This window comes from Schistosoma mansoni, chromosome 2 (genome assembly GCF_000237925.1).
Source record: "Schistosoma mansoni strain Puerto Rico chromosome 2, complete genome".
NCBI lineage: Eukaryota > Metazoa > Platyhelminthes > Trematoda > Strigeidida > Schistosomatidae > Schistosoma > Schistosoma mansoni.
In genome coordinates, this window is record NC_031496.1 from 14191994 (window position 1) to 14214644 (window position 22651).

General features: G+C 38.1%; 1 protein-coding gene across 1 annotated transcript; it reads right to left on the reverse strand.

Annotated features, from left to right (window-relative positions):
• On the reverse strand, positions 1–16656 carry Smp_148440 (hypothetical protein). Its single transcript, XM_018795780.1, has 14 exons — positions 16630–16656; positions 12376–12446; positions 12294–12335; positions 12124–12245; positions 12015–12080; positions 10515–10721; positions 9324–9399; positions 9117–9258; positions 8389–8489; positions 7189–7262; positions 7009–7134; positions 6852–6918; positions 5051–5107; positions 1–217 (listed from the first exon to the last, which is right to left on the reverse strand). The coding sequence occupies exons 2-14, from the start codon at positions 12409–12411 to the stop codon at positions 116–118; spliced, it is 1218 nt and encodes a 405-aa protein (XP_018650058.1). The 5' UTR covers positions 12412–12446; positions 16630–16656; the 3' UTR covers positions 1–115.
• Between the last annotated feature and the right edge of the window lie 5995 nt (positions 16657–22651).

Here is a 22651-nt window from a genome sequence, read left to right on the forward strand (position 1 = left end):
GAGAAAAAAAGAATTTATACACTTTAGAAATATATATAGGGTAAACTTTGTACAAAATATTTGTTTGTATAAAATAGTAACATTGACTACATAATCCAGTATAATGGGTAGAATTTCATTTTAAACTAGCCATACTACCTGTCAGCGGGGGAAATGGTTGCAGTTTACTAACAACTAATTTATGTTGTTGATGTGCCAGATAACCTTTGATTTTTCCCTACAAACAAGAAAAAAATAATGTATCAAAATGGTGTGTTTTAGCGTTAACTAATTAAGGTTATTTGGAAGGTAGTTCTAAACTCACTTTTCATTCTTAATGATTAAATTACAAATTAACAATTAAAATCGGAAGTAGGAAACCCCGACCTAGGCTTTGTGTTATTTAACACTCATTAGTAAGGTATATCTGTAATATCGAAGGGGCTGACTCTTTCTGGCAGATTTGATCCAGTGTCACTCATATTATAACCCAATCGATAAAATTCGATCAGCGCTAAAAGGACTAAACAAATATGGCATTGGCCACTAGTCAGTGACCATCCAGTCGTAAATAACTCAGCCCTACAGGAGGTCAGTCGAAGCCTGAATAACTCAGTGGTAATGTCTCAGATTAAGAAGCTGAATGACACATGATCGAGCCCATTGGGAAGCACCAGTTTCCTGAAGATTACGGGTACACCTTGGTGACAAGTGCTAAATAGCACGAAACTTTGGTTTGGGATTCCCTGTCGACTACCTCCTAACACCTAACAGATCAGAGCATAATTATTTATCTAATAACTGCAAAAGTAGTAAGAAATTATTTCGAAGATGAAGATTTCAGTGCTGGACGATTGAAATATGCTAGCAAAAGATCATTATCATCATTTAAATACTGTCATATGATTTCGTCACATGTAAGGTTTAGTGTAGATGAGAGTTGAGTTCCCACTTATATTGACTCCATGTCAGTCAGTCAGTCACAACGTAGAACTTCGTACGTACGTACATCAGTTCGAGTTGCCATACCACATTAGCACAGAGATGCAGTTGTCGATTCAAATCCCATAGTGGTAGAAGTAGTAGGAGTATAATCAGAAATCCAAAAGATTAGGGGTTTCAAGAAATTATTGAAGGAGTATAGTACAGTGAAATAAATTTGGAAAGAGAAAAAGATAAAGACATGAGGAATTCAGAAGATTAGAATTTGGGAGAACACAAAGAGTGGATGCATCTTCGCCATTGCAAACGATTTTGAGCCATGTCATTCAAGGTCTCTAACCATCGGTTGCTGTCATCTCGCGAATCCCAACCAGGTAGTCTACACCTACCAACATGGCCCAGTCCACTTGTCAGTGACTTCATTGATTTGTGCCACGTTTTGGTCTGGCCACCCCTAGCTTTCTTCCAACCTACTCCTACACCATGAAACATTGCACGTCGGGGCAGTCGGTGGTCGGGCATACGTAACACATGTCCCAGCCATCTCAACTGATGAAGTTTCACTACTTCATCAATCGATTTGCCATCCCTACCTAGTACTCGTTTCCTAACAACTGCATTACTTACCCGGTGGTCCCAGGATATACGAGCAATGCTTCGAAGACACCTATGATCGAACACTAGTAGCCTACGAATATCCTCTACTCTTATTGGCCATGTTTCACTGCCATAGAGTAGGACGGAGCGAACTGCTGCACAGTAAACCCGTCCTTTGGTTGCTAGACGGATATCTCGCCTACGCCATAAATGACGCAAGTTGGCGAAAGCTAGACGAGCCTTCTGTATCCGTGCTGAGATTTCGTCACATACCAGACCACAAGGGCTGATGAGACTTCCAAGATAAGTGAAGTGGTCTACACGCTCAACTACTTCACTCCCTATCATTAGTTCAGGTGTCGATGCAACCCAATCCTGAAGTAACATTTTGCACTTCGAGGGAGAGAATCGCATTCCGAACATGCCTGCATAGTTGCTTATAGTGGTCAGAAGACTCTGCATGTTGTCAGCGTCTTCACCGAGTAAAACTATGTCGTCGGCGTATTCTAAGTCGACAAGTGAGTCTCCTGGTAAAAGTTCAACTCCTGGAGGTTTAGCTGATGAAAGTGTTATCTCTAAAAGTAAGTCAATGACAAAGTTAAACAAGAATGGGGAGAGTGGACAGCCCTGACGAACGCCACTTGTGGTAATCAGTTCTGATGACAGTTCGCCATAGGCTCTAACTCGACCAGTTGTGCTCGAGTAGAGAGCCTTTATGAGGTTAATGTACTTCTTTGGTACTCCTTTCAGTGACAAACATTGCCATAGAACCTCACGATCAACAGAGTCAAATGCCGCCTTAAGGTCAAGAAATACTACTATTGTGGGACGTCTGAATTTGTGTCTATGTTCTAGGACCTGACGTAGGGTGAATATCTGGTCTATGCAACCACGTCCAGGTCGAAAACCAGCTTGGTTTTCTCTAGTCTGCTCTTCACGAGCTTTGGTTAGGCGACCTAGTATTATTGAAGCTAATATTTTAGACACTATATTAGTCAAACTGATCCCTCTGTGATTGTCACAAGAGGACTTTTGTCCTTTCTTATAAACTGGCACAATCAGTGATTGGGACCAGTCAGATGGAATTACGTCCAGTTCCCAGATTCTACCTAAGACCTCAGTCAATCTCACTGCTAGTACTGGACCACCATCCTTAAAAATCTCAGCGGTCAACCTGTCAGGGCCTGCTGCTCTCCCTCGCTTCAGATTTCCTATAGCTTTTTCAACCTCACAGAGGGTTGGAGGACTTACATCAATTTGCCATTCAGGACGACTGGGGATCGTGGGTAATTGAAGTGTGGCTGAAGGCCAGTTGAACTGATCCCTAAAGTGTTCTGCCCATCGATCCAACCTCCTGGATTGAGAATGAATTATATGCCCATCTTTATCTGAGATGGTTTCACTGATATTCGGGTTCCTAATACCGGTTTCTTTAACGAGTCTGAATAGCTGCCTACTGTTACCTATTGCCGCTGCCTTTTCCATCTCTCTTGCTTTCGCTACCCACCACTGTTCACGATCATTACGTAGACTTCTTATAAGCCTGCGCTTAAGTTGACTCCGCTCTTCGTTATGCTCAGAGCCAGGTGGGATGAGTTTACGAGCATCTATCAGTGCGGTAGATGCTGCCGAGATCCATTGTTTCTCCCTAACGTTATGGTTTACCTTATTAGCGGATATCACTGCTGATTCCACAGCTTTTCGGATGTCATTCCACGCTGCCTCGGGGTGGACACAACTTACATGGCTGCCTAACTGTTTTTCTAGTTGTTCCTGAAATATATTCTTAGCTTGCCTACCATTAAGTAGAACCCTTAGAGGCTTCCCTGCAGTGTCTTTCCTACGTCCAGTAAGACGCAGACAAATACGTGCTCGCACTAGAGCATGATCTGAATCTAAGCATGTGCCCCAGAATGAGCGACAGTCTTCTATCGAGCCCCTCCATCGGTGGCTGATAGCGATGTGATCTAATTGGGTCCAACGTTGGGACGAATTCGGGGGTCGCCAGGTCAAAAGATGTTTTTCCTTATGCTTAAAGTTAGTATTTGCAAGAAATAGGCGGTTATCTGAGCATAGCTGCAACAGACGGTCGCCATTATCTGTTCTTTTCGCCATGACACCATAAGATCCACCCAGGTGTCCTTCCCTTTCACTTAGTTTACCTACTTGAGCATTAAAGTCACCTGCTACTATTACTACATCAGAACGCCTAGCTTCTCGGAGAAGGTCAGAAAGTTTCCTGTAGAACTCATCTTTTATATCGTCTGAGCTGCAGTCAGTGGGAGAGTAGGCAGAGACGACGAAGAGGCAACGACGAATTTCCCTATCTTTCCGAGTCCTTACTGATCCGTTTAGTCGAACAGCGCATAGACGACTGTCTACTGGGATCCAGTCTAAAAGAGCTAGTTCTGCCCTAGGACTTAATGCTATACCTACTCCAGCGAGGCCACGGGAAGCAGCGTCAGGGCTTCCAGATACACGGAGCGTGTATCGAGATGAAACTTTATTTTGATTAGGTGCGGTCAAATGAATGACACTACTCGGATCTTGTATGCGCGTTTCGGAGACGCAGCACACATCGATGGTGTAAGATTCTAGAGTTCTAGCTAAGGAAGCCTGTTGTCCTATTTGGCACAATGTTCGGACATTAAAAGTTCCTATATGTAGTTTAGAGCGTGGTTTCAAGAGACCAGGAATAACGTTCTGTGTACTCGAATCGTTTGCCCTAGCGGTGCGACGCGATAAAAGGACGTGGGAAGGGTTAGTCGAGGAGATAACAGAGTTATTAGGTGTAGGAAGGATTTGAAAGCGACCAACTTGGTCTTGTGTGCAGTTAAGGGTATGAGGGCTAGTATCACTTCCCGGCTGCCCACACCGTGGAAGGGTATTTCTTGAGGGACCTGAAAAAGAAGTTGGATTAGTGTTGGTCTTAACGACCTGGGAGCGTGACCGCAGTGCCCAAGGGACATCTGCTTGAGGCCGGTCACGCACGGCCTTTTTGTGGGGGATTTTTGACGTGTTAGCTCCGTTCTTCAAAAGTCCTTACCGCCGGAGACGGAAATCCGTGGGATAAGGCGAGGTGTGCATTTTTAGGGTCGACCTTTTCTAACCCCACCCCTCCTTGTGGGAAGGCAGCATCGCTGTCATGCTGGTTGTCTGAAGGAAACACCTTACTGCTTTCACACCTCTGTACAGTCAGCAGTACGACTTCGCCTTCGGACCTTGGGATTGCTGCTTTTAGTCTCACCGCTCTTCAACCGACCTGTCTGGCATGGTAGGACCTTGAGGAACGATTGTTCCAGCCAGCATAGCTCGATTGGATCATCACGATAGGCAAGCCCGACCACCACGTCAAGGTAGCAGCAACGGTCGGGATATTGACTCCATGGATGGAGATGAAATGAAGCATTCTTATCAGCAAACACAGTTCTTAATTATACTGATGAATTTTGCTTCGGAAAGGTCCTTGGAAGTGATTATATATCAAACAAGATGGAAAAAAGGTCAAATTCTGGTATTAGATGCTACTTACTTCATGAATGAGATTGGCCAGAATACACTCTGTTTCGTCTGGATCTATATCTTCAACCTGTTCAAATAAGAAATTGTTACATAGTAAATAGATTTGAACTGGTCAGACTTCTAAAAAAGATCGTGACAGTTTGATAGATTCAATAGCATAACTAAAGTGACAGAACCGATCCCTGGATCCTAACGGAAAAGATTTCAAATGATAGAACTGACTGAGAATGTATGAGTATATATTAAAAGAATTTAAACTGACACTTATGCTTAATATATTTAATCACGATAGTCTGTCGACTAAGTTACTCATAGAACGATGAATGATTAACCACGGATAAAAATACAAGTTATATATTAACTAATGACTGTTCACTTGTGTCTATAACAATGAAAAGATTTTCTGAAATAAACCCACTTAATTTTCAGTGAATAATAATATTAGTATGTCAAGTTAAATCCCTGAATTCGACTTTTTGTTGTACAATAAAGCCGTTCAGTTATCAAGTGAGTAGTTTCGACTTTAAAATTAACTTTTTCATAGAAGATGCAACAATCGTACTAAATATATTCTACACTTATTTGAAAGTTTCTGAACAAATGTTAAGTAAACGTCTAGTTTGATAGTTTGAGAACTTTATGAAATCTATATAATTTTAAAACAAGATATCATATCAATTAGGAACATGTACATTGTGTATGGTATAATGTAAGTTGAAATATAGCTACTGACATACTAAATACTAATTAACAGAAAAGAATAAATCACGTCAGTGAAATTAACTAGTTTTTCTTTGGTTATCATTTGAGAAAAAAGGATATGTTCAATGGGTCAAGTAATTATGATTGAGAACTTTAGCACCAAACATAGTTGTATTAGCATTGAAACCAAAAAGATTTGGAAAAAAATTTCTACCAGCTGATATGGATAAAAACGGCACTTGATAAATATGCTAGTATCAGATTAGCCAGTACGATACGCTTTTTGATCACTTCCAGGATGAAACACATTACTCTTCATTTTTAAGAAAAATCGCTACACGACTGAAACCTAACAAATAATATATCTTTAGTTTTATAGTAAATTGAGTAATCAGTAGTAAGTGCTTATTAGTGAATTATTTTAGAGGCCTTATTTACTTGAATTACCAACAGGGTAATATGAACAAAGAATAATCACAGATGATAACTTAAGAGATGTATGCATGTATTATACAGATAAGTAGTAGGAAAGTATTGGTAATCGATATCTACCGACTGATTTAAATTAAGTTTATTTGCTCTGAAGATGGGTTTATTTCAGAAACCATTCAGCAAATATATTTTATGAATAAACTGGAAATCAGAACGAAATACAATTCAATACTTCTCTAATGGATACCTTTGTATAGTGAAAATAGTCTTCGATATAGCTAGATTTCCAACAAGAACTGGCTAGGTTGATCCACTCTAGATTTTATTTACACTGAAACACAATTTGACGTTGTACTAATCAATATTAAATCATTTTAATCATGTTACCACTGTAATTTTAGATTGATAAAAAAATGTACATAAAAAGTAGTAGTTTAACTGGATAATTCTTCTTCACAGTTACAGACCAGGTGTTGTCTTTTGATATTCTCACGGTTCAATAAGACAAAATATTCAAGCGAGTTATCATATTGGCTGTTTATTTGTATATTTTTAGTGAAATTTATCCATATTACTAGATTAATCCATTCGGTTATATCAATACCTTTTCCTCAAGAAAAACTATGGACAACAATCAAAAATACATAGGTTACAGGCAGTAGAAAAAAGAAACTTACTCCCATTAAATGTAGTGCAGCAGTAAATACTTCAATCGGTAATAGATGTGTCTTCATAATATGACAACTATACAATTGAATGAGAGAAAACAATAGAAAAGATGGAAACTGAAAAATTCATGATAAAAACAAAAAAGAAAAACGAAAAAAAACTTACACTCGTTTAAATAAACTTCGATAAACAGTCAACTTGAGCTTTTCCAATATCAGGTATACACCACAAGATAGGAAAAAAGCTTCGTGGTCTTCTAAGGCAGAGTCCATTTTACGTAAATTTCCTGTTCTATAGAGAAATAAAATAAAACATTAATACACCAGCTTTTTTGTCCAAATCTACTTGACTGAATCAGCAATGTCTTGGAATTGTCTCAAATTATATTTACATAAAAGACTTTCTTTGGGTAGTACTCCCTAAACAGAGAAGAGAAAAATATTTTAAAAAATTCAGTCATATGAGTAACAAAACAGCAATACTATGAATACTTTGATTATTACACACAAGAAATTAATCACTGAATAGTGGTAACGCCCCCAAATGCCCTGATACGGCCGAGAGTGGGGAGAGTCCGCTCTCCCTCTCCAAATGCTCTCACATGGACACGTGTATATAGCCTCTACCAGGGAAGTCCTACTCACTGCCTTCTCGTGGCATTACTGTTGTTTACGAAACTGAGAGGACGAAAAGCGAATGCCCGGCGTTTTAACCGGGTTGGTGGACACGGAAAGTCCACCTAGGGGAGTTGGAAAACCCTGATTCCAAACCAATGGTGCACATGGGCTCCAGTATCCTGATGGAACGAATGGCGAATGAACCTGTTGTTGGTCAACGGCTACCATGGGACTGTATCTCCTCACGATGCTCCACTGCCTTGTGGATTAGATCTTTAGGTCGAAGGCTCCGGGTGTGGCCCCCTAAGAAAGCCACCTGCTTCGGTTTGGGCACCCGAGCAGTATTACAGCCCTCACACAAATTAAATGAGATTTGTGTGGCGCATATGTATCTGGTGCCCCTTTGTACCAATATTTATGTGTTTAAATAAATAAATAAAAATAGTGGTAGCACTGTAGTTTAAAACGTTAAAAACCATCGATTATTGGTTTCAATAGAACCTTTAAACTAGGTGATGTGGTCCTTTAGTGTATTTGCTCTATAAATAAGTTTTTAATGCTAGACCTCCAACACAATTAATCTAGCCCGAAAAGAAACCACTTGAAGGTCAATCGACCTGGTAATTAATTAATTTTTTAACATCAGCATTGAACGATGGAATGTGTCAGTGGCTTAATCGTTGAATCATACCACTTATAGCCACTAAGTTCAGGGTTCAAACCCTACTAAATCTATTTCGTTTTACGCAACCAAATATTATCATTAGCCCTCACTCATATAGTGTAAATTGAAAACTAATTGCACAAAACTTCACCTAGTAAAGGGGATACTCTTTCAGATTTCAGACTGAACGTTAATTTTCAGTAATTATGAGGATAGATATTTGGGTAAGAAAAAAGTAGTAAACAGTAAAAAAAATTTACTTACCAGTAACATTTTTACAGGAATTAAATAAATCAATATTAAACGTTTGTTATTCCATTTCGTCGTTAAACAACGCTCAAAAGCAAAAGTTAGTGATTTATCGGCTAAAATTTAAACGAAAGCATAAACAAACATTAGAAAAGACTAATAAAATAATCACGTAATAATTTATAATACTGAAAAACATGGAGCCGACATGACGTAAGTACATTAAGGCAAACTTGTTGTGTAATAAGATTTAATGTCAATGCAACTCGGTAACTCAATTGTAGTTTGTGTACTTATATCAAGATAAGATACATGTTCACTGTTTCTTTTGAAATATTTTATATTGTACTATAATTGTATACTATTTAGACTATAAGATGTTCATGATGATCTGAATAGAAATAGATTTTATGTTACGATTTCCCAATGTGACTGTCACCTAATTTAATACGCAGGTTATGAATCAAATAACTACGTTTAGTAAGATTTAGCACTTCATTGAATTCGTTTGCTATAAAGTTGTAAATGCAGGTATGTTTCTGATTGCTTTATCTGTTATTAAGGATAACAAGGAATATTTTCAAAGAGCGTATAGATGGTTCGAAAAAAATCATTATGACTATTGTTAGGCTATGATTTGTATTAGAATGTCGATAACAACATTAACTTAAGCAGATTTTTTTAAAGAAAGTAGGTGTAATTTATACATATTGAAAACTCGAATAAATTCTCATACAACTTACCGGACACAAAATCACCGTCGAACATTGCTTTTCTTCCAACATAATAACAATACGTTACACGTTGTGCCAGACTAAAATGATCATTTATACTTAAATTATCGATTGCACGGATCATAGATTTGCATAAATTCAGTTTGTTAATCTAAATAATAATTGATAGGAATAAAATAGTGTTCTCGCGTTTTATTTGTCAAATATTATGCATACCTGGAAGTAAATTTTAAACAGTTGATTGGCTAAACCCATCATGCCCAGTTTTTTCGAATCTTCAACTTGTGCACGACTAAAATAAGAATTCAACGAGAGTCGTGTATATAGCAGCAACATGGTGTTACAGAAAGTAGAGAAAGAGAAAGTAAACTTAATTTAGACGTTAAGTAGTTGGAAGCGATTAGCAGGAAACCCTGGACTTAGAGTAGACGTTTATCAGCAAGATGCATCTCTGACTTTGATATTTAGTAACGTGGATTAAACTCCCAAAAGAGGGATCAGTCCTTTGAACAAACTATGGATAAGAGTGGATAAAGCCTAATTCCGGAGCATCCTACCGACTGACTATAGCCACCTAGTATCTAGACAGTGCACAAGATATCGAATCACTTAAATTAGTGGCCACAAAGCAGATTCCAAAACAGTTTACGACCAGAACTAGAACCTAGACGATATAGTATCAGTTGCTAACCAATACCCAATAATTACTACTGAAAAATATAATATTTACAGTTCACTGAAGTAGTACGTAACTACGTGTATCAGGTTCTGGATTAAGAACTAATGTGGATTACGACACAAATTTATTATGTACTCAAAATAACTAAGTAGTTTCGGAAAAGAATAATAGTTTCTTCATAAATACATTGCAACTAAAAGCTTAAAAAGACAGTGTATTACGAATCCATACAATTTTAAATTCCGACCCCACAACGATACAGTGTAAAATCTACGGGTATTTTGCGAAACGTTTGAGAACCAATCACTGTAGTTGCAATTTTCGCGACATCATATTCGACATTTAACGCTCAGTTGATAAAATTTAAAACAGGGATTTTAAAAAGTTTATAATCCGGGCCGAATTTCTCCGGAATATTATATTTCTCAACGGAGACATGTTACGGTTATCAACTAAAGTCGCCTATCCATATCCATCTTCCGTTCAACTTGGAGAAATCCATTTATATACGGTTTTCAATTGGTACTATATTCTATCTTTGAGTTGTTTATGTCCGATCCAATAGTCCTACTAAATTTAACATTCGTTTTATAAATATAGATTTGAATCTTTTTACCATTATTAATATGAAATAAAACCGATCATCGAGGAGAGGACTTGAAAATTTCTCCTCATACTATGAAAACCCATTTAAACTAAATTATAGTGAATATGGGTAAAATACTTACCTATCGCTTGCACATATTTGAAATAGCCTTAAAATAAGTTGAGCAGCATTTTCCATCCTTCTTCCTTGATTTCGAAAACTATCCGATTGTGGTGTGAATTTTGAGTCCAAACCGTGAGCGAACCTTCGTAAATCAATAGCAGCTACATGTACAACAGGTAGAATCCAGTTGTCGTCTTTTAATTCAGAGAGTGCCTTGGCTACAGTCGTTCATTCAGCGGTTCACAAAATGATATAAACATCAAAAGTTAAGGCGAAAGCAGTTCGTTGAAAGAACTGGATAAGATCGGTTGTTTATCTTGTAATTCATTATCGCCTAAGTTTGAAACTATTTTATCCACTTGTTAACTTATTTCCAAGTAAGGAAATGACATTATTGTCCTACATTAGAGCTAACTTCTCTTTGGAGAGAAATAGTTAATATAATTTCACAGCCTTATTTCAAACAGTAGGAATGAAACAATCATGGTGTTGTATTTTCCTTTGTCCATGACTGTTTATTACAATGACTGATCTAAGTAGGCAAATATTGGTACACGTAAAAACCGAAACAAATATGGATCATACAACAAGAAAGTGAGGTTCTGAAGCGATAGAGGAAGGAGGGTGAGTATTATCAGGAGAATGGATGAAAATAAGTCAACGAGAGTGGTTATAGTGAGAAAACCAGTTTCGTAAATAAAAATACAACCGGAAAGGGCTCTTTTAATTGCGGAAGTTCTTTTCACTTTGCAAAAACAGTAAAATATTACAGAACGATCTACACTGGCTTCTATTCCGAGCCATGTTTGATAACGTCTCAGGCCACTTAATTGCACTTTCTCTCGGACCCAAACAGATCTATTTCAAATCCTTCTTACGTAATTGGCAACAAGAAATAATCTGGAGGAAATGCACTGAAGAACAACACTGAGTGTAGAAGTAGAAACATACGAGTTTAGATAATAACTGAACATGTGATTTTAAAGTTATTCAGTGTTGAAAGACTAATCACTTACTAATAAAAAAGGATAAATAAGCTAGCTCATATTGTTCGCCAAACATGTGAAGCTATTTTGTTAGGAATCACTTCTAAGACATTTAAAGGTAAATAAACTAGACTATAGAATAAATACATGAAAGTTGGTGATAAAACTACCCTACATAAACTTCATCGGGTGAATTTTATTCCACGCCGAAGAGTGACTGCTTAAAGGCCAAATAGTCAAATCAATAAGCTCAGCTTCCACAGTTCTCAGTGAATTATAACACAACCCAACGATTGGTGCACAATGAGTGTAAATATCTGTTATGTATACGATAGAATTGAGTACGAAAAAAGTTGAAACTTACTAAACACATGTAGTTTAGTGAAATAGGTTATCGGATACGCATTCATCACATTAGTCCCTAGATATTCAAAAAAGTATAATAAATAGGATTTGAGGCTGTGATCTACTGTTTTAATTTTAATTATCAAGATTGTTAAGCTACTGGTTGGTGAATAATTTTTAAAGGATATTTTACTAATACTATTTGACAAGCATAGGCTTCTTCGAAATCACGGTTACGCATTGCCCATATACATCTGAAAATGGTTAGTTTAAAAGTTATGCGGTTAGTTATTTTACCTCACATGAGCAGAAACTATCTCATCCCAAGGTGATACAAGGTACGACACAGCTATATTTTCTGGGTCTGGTACTGCTAGACGAGAATTATATACATGAGGATCACTACACATAAGGTAGTGCTAGTTTACATGTGCAAAAAATAATAAATTCCCACTTAAAAAACTTACACTCAATCCTCTACCGTTTCGACTGTTGATACAATTAGTAACCTGGAACAGTTTTTAATTAATTCACTGCTGGATAACTCACATCTTGCAGGTACATTTGAAGGGTAACAGGAGCCATTATTAGAGGAACAGTTAGTAGTTCAAAAAATAATTCTAAAAGGAATTAAAAAATTGATGACTGATGCAATAAAAATCCACACATAAAATAAACTGACTAAAATATAATTCGAAATAATTTAGAAGAGGATATTGCACAATAGTAGAGTTTGTGACATAATAATATTTCGTAATACCGAGAAATGCAATAAAACATCAACACAAAAACAGGCATTACTATTAAGCATTGTGAAATACACAATACAACGACCAGTGACAAAATAGAAACTGAGAATTCAGTGTAATATCAGCACATATGTTGTAGAGATTGATTTTGATCAATTTCCTAAGACTTACTTTTCATTCCTGATAAACCAAAAACCGACTATACTGATATTTAATGAAAGCATACATGCTTTTTATTATAGGATTAATTGGTGACTTATAGGTGCCTTAAATGCCGTGGTACGGCCGAGAGTGGGGAGAGTCCGCTCTCCCTCTCCAAATGCTCTCACATGGACACGTGTATATAGCCTCTACCAGGAAAGTCCTACTCACTGCCTTCTCGTGGCATTACTGTTGTTTACAAAATTGAGAGGGCGAAAAGCGAGTGTCCGGCGCTTTAACCGGGTTGGTGGACACGGAAAGTTCACCTAGGGGAGTTGGAAAACTCTGATTCCAAACCAATGGTGCACATAAGCTCCAGGATCCTGAGGGAACAAATGGCGTGTGAATCAATCGTTGGTCACCAGCTACCATGGGACTGCATCTCCTCACGATGCTCCACTGCCTTGTGGATCAGACCTTTAGGTCAAAGGCTCCGGGTGTGGCCCCCTAAGAAAGCCACCTGCTTCAGTTTGGGCACCTAGGCAGTATCATAGCCCTCACACAAATCAAATGAGATTTGTGCGGCGCATATATATCTGGTACCCCTTGTACCAATATTTATGTGTTTAAATAAATAAATAAAATAAAAGGTGATCATAATAATCTTCATCAGTGGTAGCTACTGCAAGGACACAAAAGATACTTATGTTGGATAACTCGTTACTAAGATGCATATGCAACAATCAATACTTGTTTGAGCATTATTATGGCAAACACAATCCCTACAAACGACCCAAGGGTTGAAAACCAAGTGATTTAATTACTAAAGGATAGGCTAACTATATATCTGGAAAGGTACGTGAATGGGAGTGACAATATGGAGGAAATTATGGTGGCTTATGCTCTTTAAAGCTGTAAGTAACATTGATCTGGCGAACGTTTCTCGTTTCGGTAAATTCATTTCAAAAGCTGTACAATTGCAAACATATACTTATTTTTCAAAATAATAATAGTGGTAGTAAAGTTTTGCTAAGCATGATAACAGTGGAGTAAAATATATATAAAGGCATGAAAATGTTATTTCAATTAAGGAAACTAATAATAATAATCTTGTTATTGAGTTTGAATATCCATCATGAAGACAGATAAAGAAACCATACTTAGGAGGGGAAGGCCATGTAAGAAGATGAAATGTTGGAATTTAGATGAACTATAACCAGAGGAATCTTAGAAACCGAGACGAATTAGTCGAGATGAAAGGTCTATGGAGAATACATGCATACTTGAGACTTAGGTACTGTATGTTATATCCACACACAAAAATTAAAGTGCAGTTAAAACGTAACAAACAGTACTTGATCCGGTTAGATTATAATCATGTTTTTTTTGTCAAATCACAAACAATGTACTGTTTTTAATACCATAATGTGACCAGTAGTTTGTAAGATGTAATTAGGTTTACACTTAAGAATAACACAACACACTCTGTAATTGAACAAGGAAATTTCGTTAAAGCGCTTTCCACTGAATTAAAAATTTTAGCTGAAAGTGCTAGGGCGAATTCTTTTACATTACCTCAACCTTCTTAATATAAGTTCAACTGTAGTTACGGCCATAAATTGAAAAAATGCATGTTTTAAAAAGGGCAGTGATTTAGTACTCGTTGTGATTAACTTTGCTTTTGTGTAATTGTCGCATCGAAAAGCATTTTTGGTCTACTTCAACTTGAAGCATTTCGGTTAAGGTTTGGAATTTCGCTTAACTTTGTCTTGTGGCGCTTTCTTGTTGATTCTGACACTTGTGTTCATACTGTGTTTTAAACCTTCTTAATCTGATTACAATGATTGGCAGTACTTATAAATGTGGACAGCCAAATTGTTTGTCCTACTTGGAGGAAGGAATGTAATGTAATGAGTGTGAAAAGTGGTTCCATAAGATTTGTACCCGTTTAAGTACCACCGCATACAAAAGATGCTCGAAGCCTGACTCGCATTGGCTTTGTATGTTTTTCTGTACAAATAAGACGTTACTGATCCAGGAGGCTATGAGCCTCCCACCTTTGGCCTGTAAGAAGAAAGATGGTAGTTGTGTTGGTAACATGAGTATTGACGATAATGTGTCAGTGTGGTACTTGCTGTTACGGTACGTGTTAAACACCCGACTGTGATTGACGGAAAAGCAAAATCTCCATTGGAACTAACGCGGAGTGGAGTGCCGCTTGATATTGATAGTCATGCTTCTACAGTAGAAATTGAAGATCAAGATAAAACCATTATCAATCCTAATAGTCCCGGTGTGGTCGTCCCGAGTGACAAAAAATGGACGACAGTACGGAGAGAAAGAAGTGAAAAAAAAATCATAAGCGGTACCCATTTGGTTGGCAAGTCATTGGTGAACTTGCATTTTGAGTCACAAGATACATTACCAAAATCTGAAAGTAAGACAGAACTCCACCCTAGCACAACTGGGAAAAAATTAATTTCATCGAATATTATCGTAAGTAATTTATTAAAATCAAACGACCCTGATCCTAAAATTAGACACGCTCATGGTTCGGGACAGCTCGGAGAATTTATCCGTGGCATCTTACCAGATAACTCTAAAGGAGTCCATGTTAAAAATTGCAAGAATAGGTAAAAGGACCGACAACGGTGTTGAAATCCGATCATGTAGACTCCTTAAGGTAATCCTAGGGCTGGAGAAGCAACGTGACCCGTTAAGTAGCTCTCGTAATCACGACAATACCGACATTTGAGTAAGATCTGATATGTCTCTAGAAGACAGAAAAAAAGGAAGACGGCACTAACTGAACTAGAAACCCAATGACGAAATGGTGAGGAAAATTTCCGCTTAGTGGGTTTTTGAATAGTCAGGTCTTCGAAGCGTATACTACCAAGGCCTATGTGGATAGATCGTTCTCCCTAGGAGTTTTTATATGCAAATGCTCGTAGTTCAAGAAATAAATCCCATGAACTAAGAGCATTGGTGGACGAATTAACGCCACTCATTACAGCTGTGACAAAAAATGCGGTTACTCTATGACTTTAATATTACTCCAGAATTATCCGGATACCATTACCTAAGAAGTGATACACAGATATAGAGGAGGTGGTGTCCTTTTATACACAGCCAATAACATAAGTATCCGCCCCTTTGCTTGCAAATCCTATGATAGTGGAAATTGTGAAGTCATTAGCTGTGAGCTCACTGTCGGATGCTGTACATTTATACAGTGTCATCGCAGCCCAATCTGCTTAGCTGACGACTTTATTTTAGAGCACATTCAGCTATGCAGTGCAAATAAAAGATGCTTGATATTAGGACGTTTCAACGCACTTGATATTAGTTGGATTGAGATGACCATGGTTGGATCTATAAACTCCTTTGATAGTAGGTTCCTGATAACGGGTAATGGAGTATGTATTAGTACAGAATGTATCCAAACTCACACGTTTTTGTTCAAACTAAGATTCTTCTTCATTAGACTTGGTGATCACTCATGCGAATGAGGATATCGCCAATCTAGATATCCTTCCACCGTTGGCAAATAGCGATCACGCTGTTGTCACTCTCGTTTAGAGCTACTGGTATGGTTAAGCTTCGCCCAAATGTTTGGAGAGCTAACACATTAGACATTCAGGAGTGCGCCATAGTGAACATTCCTACAGATAGCCAATTGTTGAACAGGCTTAAAATGAGCAACATGCACACTGAACACATCTGCTCCCAAAATCGCATTTTAAGCAAAACTTTGAAAAACAGCGAGCAAATATGTGTAAAACACGAATAAGACTAAATATATCATGAAATGAGGAATTTGGAATACGAGATGAGTTCGTGAAATGGAATCAGAAACGGTAATAATCAAATCAACAAGGTAAAAACCACTACATAGACAACAGTAACAACAAACCTCAAATCCAGCGGCAACTGGATTTAAATGATGCAAATAGTTCTGGACGGAATGGAAGAAGCTTCTGCTTAACAAACTTCTGTATCTGGAAGCAGTGGATCCTCGACACCTCCAAGAAAGTACCTAGGTATATAACCGATAAAAGAGGAAAAATAAAAAAGTTGGTAGGTCTTTCTGAGATACTGTCCTTAGTCCTCAAGAATATGTCAAGTTTTCTCTTAAATAACTTCTGGGAAGTCGATTGAACTAGCTCAGCCGACAGTGAATTCCAGCATGTGACTGCTCTTAGGGAGAGGGTGTGTCTACAATTCGCCCTGTTGTACTATGTATCCAGTTTCTGGGTGTTACATCTGAAGTTTGTGTTAGGATTAGGACTAGGTAGGTGTTCAGGGAGGATTATAGAAGTGTTTAGGATGTTGTAAGCTATTTGGTCACTTTTAAGATGCCTGTATTCTAGTGAATAAAGGTTCATTGATCGGAGGCGCTCTTCATAAAGCTTGAATTTGAGTCCCCGAACTGATTCCGTGGCTAGCTGTTGGATACGTTTCAGATGGTCCTTGCCCTTTTGGAGTGAGGAAGAAAATGCTATGTTTTGGCACTCTGCTGTGCTTCAGTGTTACTAGTGCAAGATTTGCGCGGAAGGCATTTTGTCGCAGCGTAAGGCTTCAAATCATAGGGTACCAACAATCCTAGATCTTTTCCGACTTGAAGTGCCTCTAGAAGGGATTAGTCTAAGTCGTAGTTGTAGTCTGCAACATGTCTCAGATGGACCACTTTACACTTTGACGTGTTAAAAATAAGCCCGATGTCATCTGCCTAACTTTGAAGTCGAGTCAGATCCTCCTGAAGTGCCAGTTTAACCTCTTGGTTACGTACAACTCTTCAGAGTTTCACATTATAATTCTAACGACACCTGCTTTGAAAGGTCATTTAAGAAAACCAAGAAAATAAGAGTTCCCAGTGCTGAACCCTAAGGATACCCACTGGAACATTCCATAACCTGGGAGGATGTTAAGATAACCCTGACTTCAAAATGCCGGTTTTTAGATATAAAGTGGGCCAACCAATTAAAGGTGATTTGACACCTAACCCTTTGAGCTTATTGATGAGAAGTATATGGTTGGCCCTATCAAAAGACTATGAGAAGTCAGGGTAAATGACGCCGACCTTCCCCTTGTGATCAAAAATGGTTGTCCATTGTCCATCGCAGGCAGCAGGTTGGTTGAACAAGAGTGAACTTTTCTGAAACCGTGCTGTTGGGGTGGAGAGAAGTTTATGGGTAATAAATAGTCGCGTATACCGTCTCACATCAGGGACTCCATAATTTCTGAAGGTATTGAGAGAAGTTTTACCAGTCGGTAGCTTGAAGGTTCGCTGAGTCTAACTCCTTCGAAAACTAGTGTGATGTGAGCCAGCTTCCAACCTTCTGGTAATGTGCCTCGGCTTAGCGAATGTGAGAACATCACGCCAAGCGGTGGTACCAAGATTGAAGCTGCTTCTCTCAATATGGCAAAATGTACCATATTCGGACCAGGAGGAGTGTCTTTTTATGTGCTGCAGTTTCCAGTACATCAAGTTAGCTCTCAGGTTCAATTCCGAAAAATCTGTGGGGTTGCAGGTGAAGCTTTCATCAAGATAGTTTGTTTGGGTCGGTTGCAATGTCCGAGAGTACTGCTCTGCCAGAAGGTCAATAGATTCACCGTCGTTGTTGGTCTAGCCATTCGGACTAAGCAGTTGAGATTAACTGGTTTCGGCTTGTCGAAGAGAGGCTGCATGACGGATTAAGCTTATCGAATCGGAGAGAAACGTCTTTAATATCTTGCAAAAGCTTTTTCATCCGGGTGTAAGGGAACCACCAGGCTCATATGAGAACGGTTATGTTGGCCTGATATGAGTAATTTTGTGAGGAAGTGTATGTAAGATCCAAACCTAGATTCCAATAGGTCTGGATGTGGCCGAATAACTGGGGAATAGGTTTATAGACTCGTGACCCAATCGAAATCAGAACAAAGTGGTTTGGGTAACAACGGTTCTAAATTTCATCATATATACAAATGTACAAATTTACCTAAACAAATATTACCACCCAGTTATTCAACCAACAATTGATACCAAAATATTTAATCTAAATTACAATGAATAGCAAAGTGGTAAGAAATATATGAAAATTATTAAAAACACCAAAAGGTGAGTGTTATTCTATCCTTTCTGGATAGATCAAGTAAGATTCCGTTTGAGCGGCTGTTTTATAACACAAAGTGTTTCAATATCTGGGAAAGTGCTCCAAATTACAACCAAAATGCACGATCCCAGTCAAAATCAAACCGCACAATCAAAGAGCGAGCAGTCAATATGGCAGCCGCCAGAATGATAACAATTAAAACAAACTAAATACAGTTCAGTAAGGAACATAGAGACTCAATAAAAACGATAAGAAAAACCAAGAAAATTAAACGTTGCAGACTTAATTAGCAACAAAAAAGTTAACAATATATACAAATAAAGAAACCACAAGGAAGAAATCACAAATGTATGCATGGAGGGATTTTCACTTTCAAAATGGATCTAACAGTGGACACACTTCTATGTAGGCCACCGGAAATCTAGGATGAATAGACACGATATATGTCCCTCGAGTTTTCTCAAAACTTCAGACACTCGTTTCGACCATGTTCATCTTGGTTTGCTAAGACCCTTACTGCATTCAAACTGATACTCTTGTAGTATCAATCGATATTTTAAGGTCATATACTTTATTCTAGCTTCTGGATAAACCAATTCGCCGATCTATCATGAGTCATGTTTTAACCTTTTTAATTATTCACTGATTAACTCTGTTTTTTATATTAGCGTATGTGTGTGTACACATCTTATTCTACTTATCACTTGTGTGTCATTTATTTTTACATGAGTATAAATATTGATTAACGTTTGATTAAAGTGAGTTGGTTTACACACCATCTCCAATGCGTGTCATTTATGCTTCGCTCGCTGTTATTTGCTTATGAGCTTACAGCTTTCTGGCCTGCGTTATTTGACAATAAACTGTAGTCCCGCTTCTCAAAACATCTAAGTGAGCTAATGTTTTGAAACCCACTTAACTTTGTAATGACCTATGGATTATTACTTTGAAAATCTGGCTTTCAACTCACTTAATAATGCTCCATATAATGCTTATTTATCAATTAGTAATGTTCCCTTACGTTAATTTATCTAGCTTAATAATCCTTATTTTAAACTATGTCGATCACTGCATTTCATAAGGGAAGTGTTTAGTTTCTAGTACTCTCTCTTTTGATTGCTGAGGTACTGCTTCGTGGGACTAAGATTTCCTAAATGTTTGCAGCACAATGGATACATTATACAAATGAATACATTCTTGATTTCGGAAATTCCCTCATCTCACGGTAAATTTTATGAATAAAGCTGATACATGGTGACTATTGACAGTCCAACTATTCTACTCTTTTTAGGTCATTACCCATACATATTTGACCTTGTCAGCAATTCGCTCGTAGCCTTTGTTGCTTTCATGTGAGCCCTATGTTGCTTACTCAGCTCGTTCCTCATTTTTATATCTGCGGTAATCGATATACGAAATATGTATCTAAACATCACCCTTACATTAGATTTATTTTATTCCCCACCTAACCAACGCGAATTAACACGATAAATATATACAAGGTTGAGATATTTTGTTAAAATAGTCTGATCAAATAGTCAGACAACGAACCTACATTATGTACAGGAATTAAGTCCATTCGTATGTTTAACTACATTGGACAACGGGGTGGACAGCATCACAAAAGTTTAATACGGCATTTCTTCGGCATACTGACAAATTCAAGATAGCCCTCAGCAACAGGTTCCAGATCTTTCATGACCTTCTCAATGGAAAGGGAACTACTATGGAGTACAACTGGGAAGATATAAAAGAGGCAATCACTTCAACATGTCAGGAGGTTCTGGGCCACAAAAATCACAGCCACAGGGAATGGGTCGCTGTTGATACACTGGATAAGATTAAAGAAAGGAAGAACAAGAAGACAGCAACCAATACCAGCCGAACAAGAGCAGTTAAAGCCAAGGCACAAGCCGAATACACCGAAGTAAACAAGCGAGTGAAGAGGAGCATAAGAACTGACAAACGTAAATATGTGGAGGACTTAGCAATGACGATAGAAAACGCTGCAAAAGGAGGAAACATAAGACCATTGTATGATACAGTAAATAAGCTCGTTTGAAATTAACGTAAACCAGAACGGCCAGTGAAAAGCAAGGTAATCACCATCAATGAAGAACAGCGTAACAGATGGGTAGAACACTTCAGAGAACTCTTGAATCGACCAGCTTCATTGAACCCGCTCAACATCGAAGTAGCACCCACGGACCTCCCACTCGATGTTGGCCCACCAACAATTGAAAAGATCAGCATGACCATCAGACAGCGGGACCAGACGACATTCCAGCAAAGGCACTGAAAGTAGATGTAGCAGGAACTACAAAGATACTCCACATTCTCTTCAGTAAGATTTGGGATGAAGAACAAGTGCCAGCAGACTGGGAAGGACTTCTGATCAAGATACCAAAGAAAGGCGATCTCAGCAAGTGTGATAAATACAGAGGCATCACTCTTCCCTTGACACTAGGAAAAGTCTTCAACAGGGTATTTTTAAAAAGAATGAAGGACTCCGTAGACGCCAAACTTCGAGACAAACAGGCTAGATTCCGTGAGGATCGATCGTGTACAGACAAAATTGCTACTCTACGGATCATTGTGGAACAATCAATAGGATAGAATTCATCACTCTACATCAACTTCATTGACTACGAGAAAGCATTTGATAACGTGGACAGGACAACACTAACGAGTCTTCTTCGACACTACGGCGTGCCTGAGAAGGTAGTCAATATCACACAGAATTCCTATGATGGATTAAACTACCAAATAGTGCATGAAGGACAACTCACCGACTCATTTGGGGTAAAGACCGGTGTTAGGCGCGGAAGATCCAGGACAGTATGGGTTGGAGAATGCTGGTCGGCGGCCATCGGGGGTAACAGGCATAAGTAAGTTATTTTTCAGTACATTTTTCCTGATAATCGAGGACTACAGCCGTCCATTATTGCCTTATGGCATTAAAAACAAGTACCAACTGACTCCACGGGCATGCAGAAACCTGTAATAAATTTATCGTCCTTCGTTTCCTCTACATTAACAATCTAGCTATGTCCAAACTTTGCACAATAGTACCTGTGATACTTCACCGAACTGCAACTCTGTGGACAGAGTCGTAACACCAAGATTAATTGTAAGGATACCACGAGAGTAGGGATAGTAAAAGACTGGGACGCGTGAACGTATGGTATTAGGGCATGTACGAGGAAATTATGTACCATACATCTATTTAATTGAACAGCATATTAGCCTAGCACTTGGAAACTAACTAAATGCAATAAGAAATTGTTGTTTACACTGGATTTGAACAGTAACCACCTGCTATATTATATTATTTTGTAAGTATACATTTAATAATCTTCAGAAATTTCAGTAAACCTGCGAAACTTATGTTCAAACTAAGTGTAATTTGTTAATTACTGTACAAGATATATTGAGTAAGACCTCACAAAATACCGAGTCTACTTTACGCGCAGAAATCCTTATTTTACTACAAGCAGTACTCAACTCTCAGCACCAGTTTGAAGCCATAATCGCATTCTCTGACGTAATCCTTCTGTTCGAAATATTTGAATAAGTGACTTGCTTCCATATCTGTCATAGTCCTTACACTCTGAAGTTATAACTAAACTACTCAATAGAGCTCAAAACAAAACATTTTAAGGAATTGATCTTTATTGTCAGAAGATAAGCATTGTGATGTGATGACAAACCCAGTTAAAGTTCATTGGTTAAGTATTCCAGATAAAGGAGATATTCGGTGCAAATTGAAATATTCGTTACTGCTCCGTATATATATTCTTTTGCCACAATAGTTTCAAACCGATTCCCATAGTTTTGTCC

Bases quoted from the DNA above. Each gene is read 5' to 3' on its own strand.
- Smp_148440 (XM_018795780.1), bottom strand. From the start codon at position 12,411: ATGGCTCCTGTTACCCTTCAAATGTACCTGCAAGAT. The intron at 10,722-12,014 runs ATATCCTTTAAA...CGCTGAATGAAC, and splicing joins TGTCAAATAGTATTAGTAAA to GACTGTAGCCAAGGCACTCT. The intron at 8,490-9,116 runs GTAAGTTGTATG...TTTAAATTTTAG, and splicing joins CGACGGTGATTTTGTGTCCG to CCGATAAATCACTAACTTTT.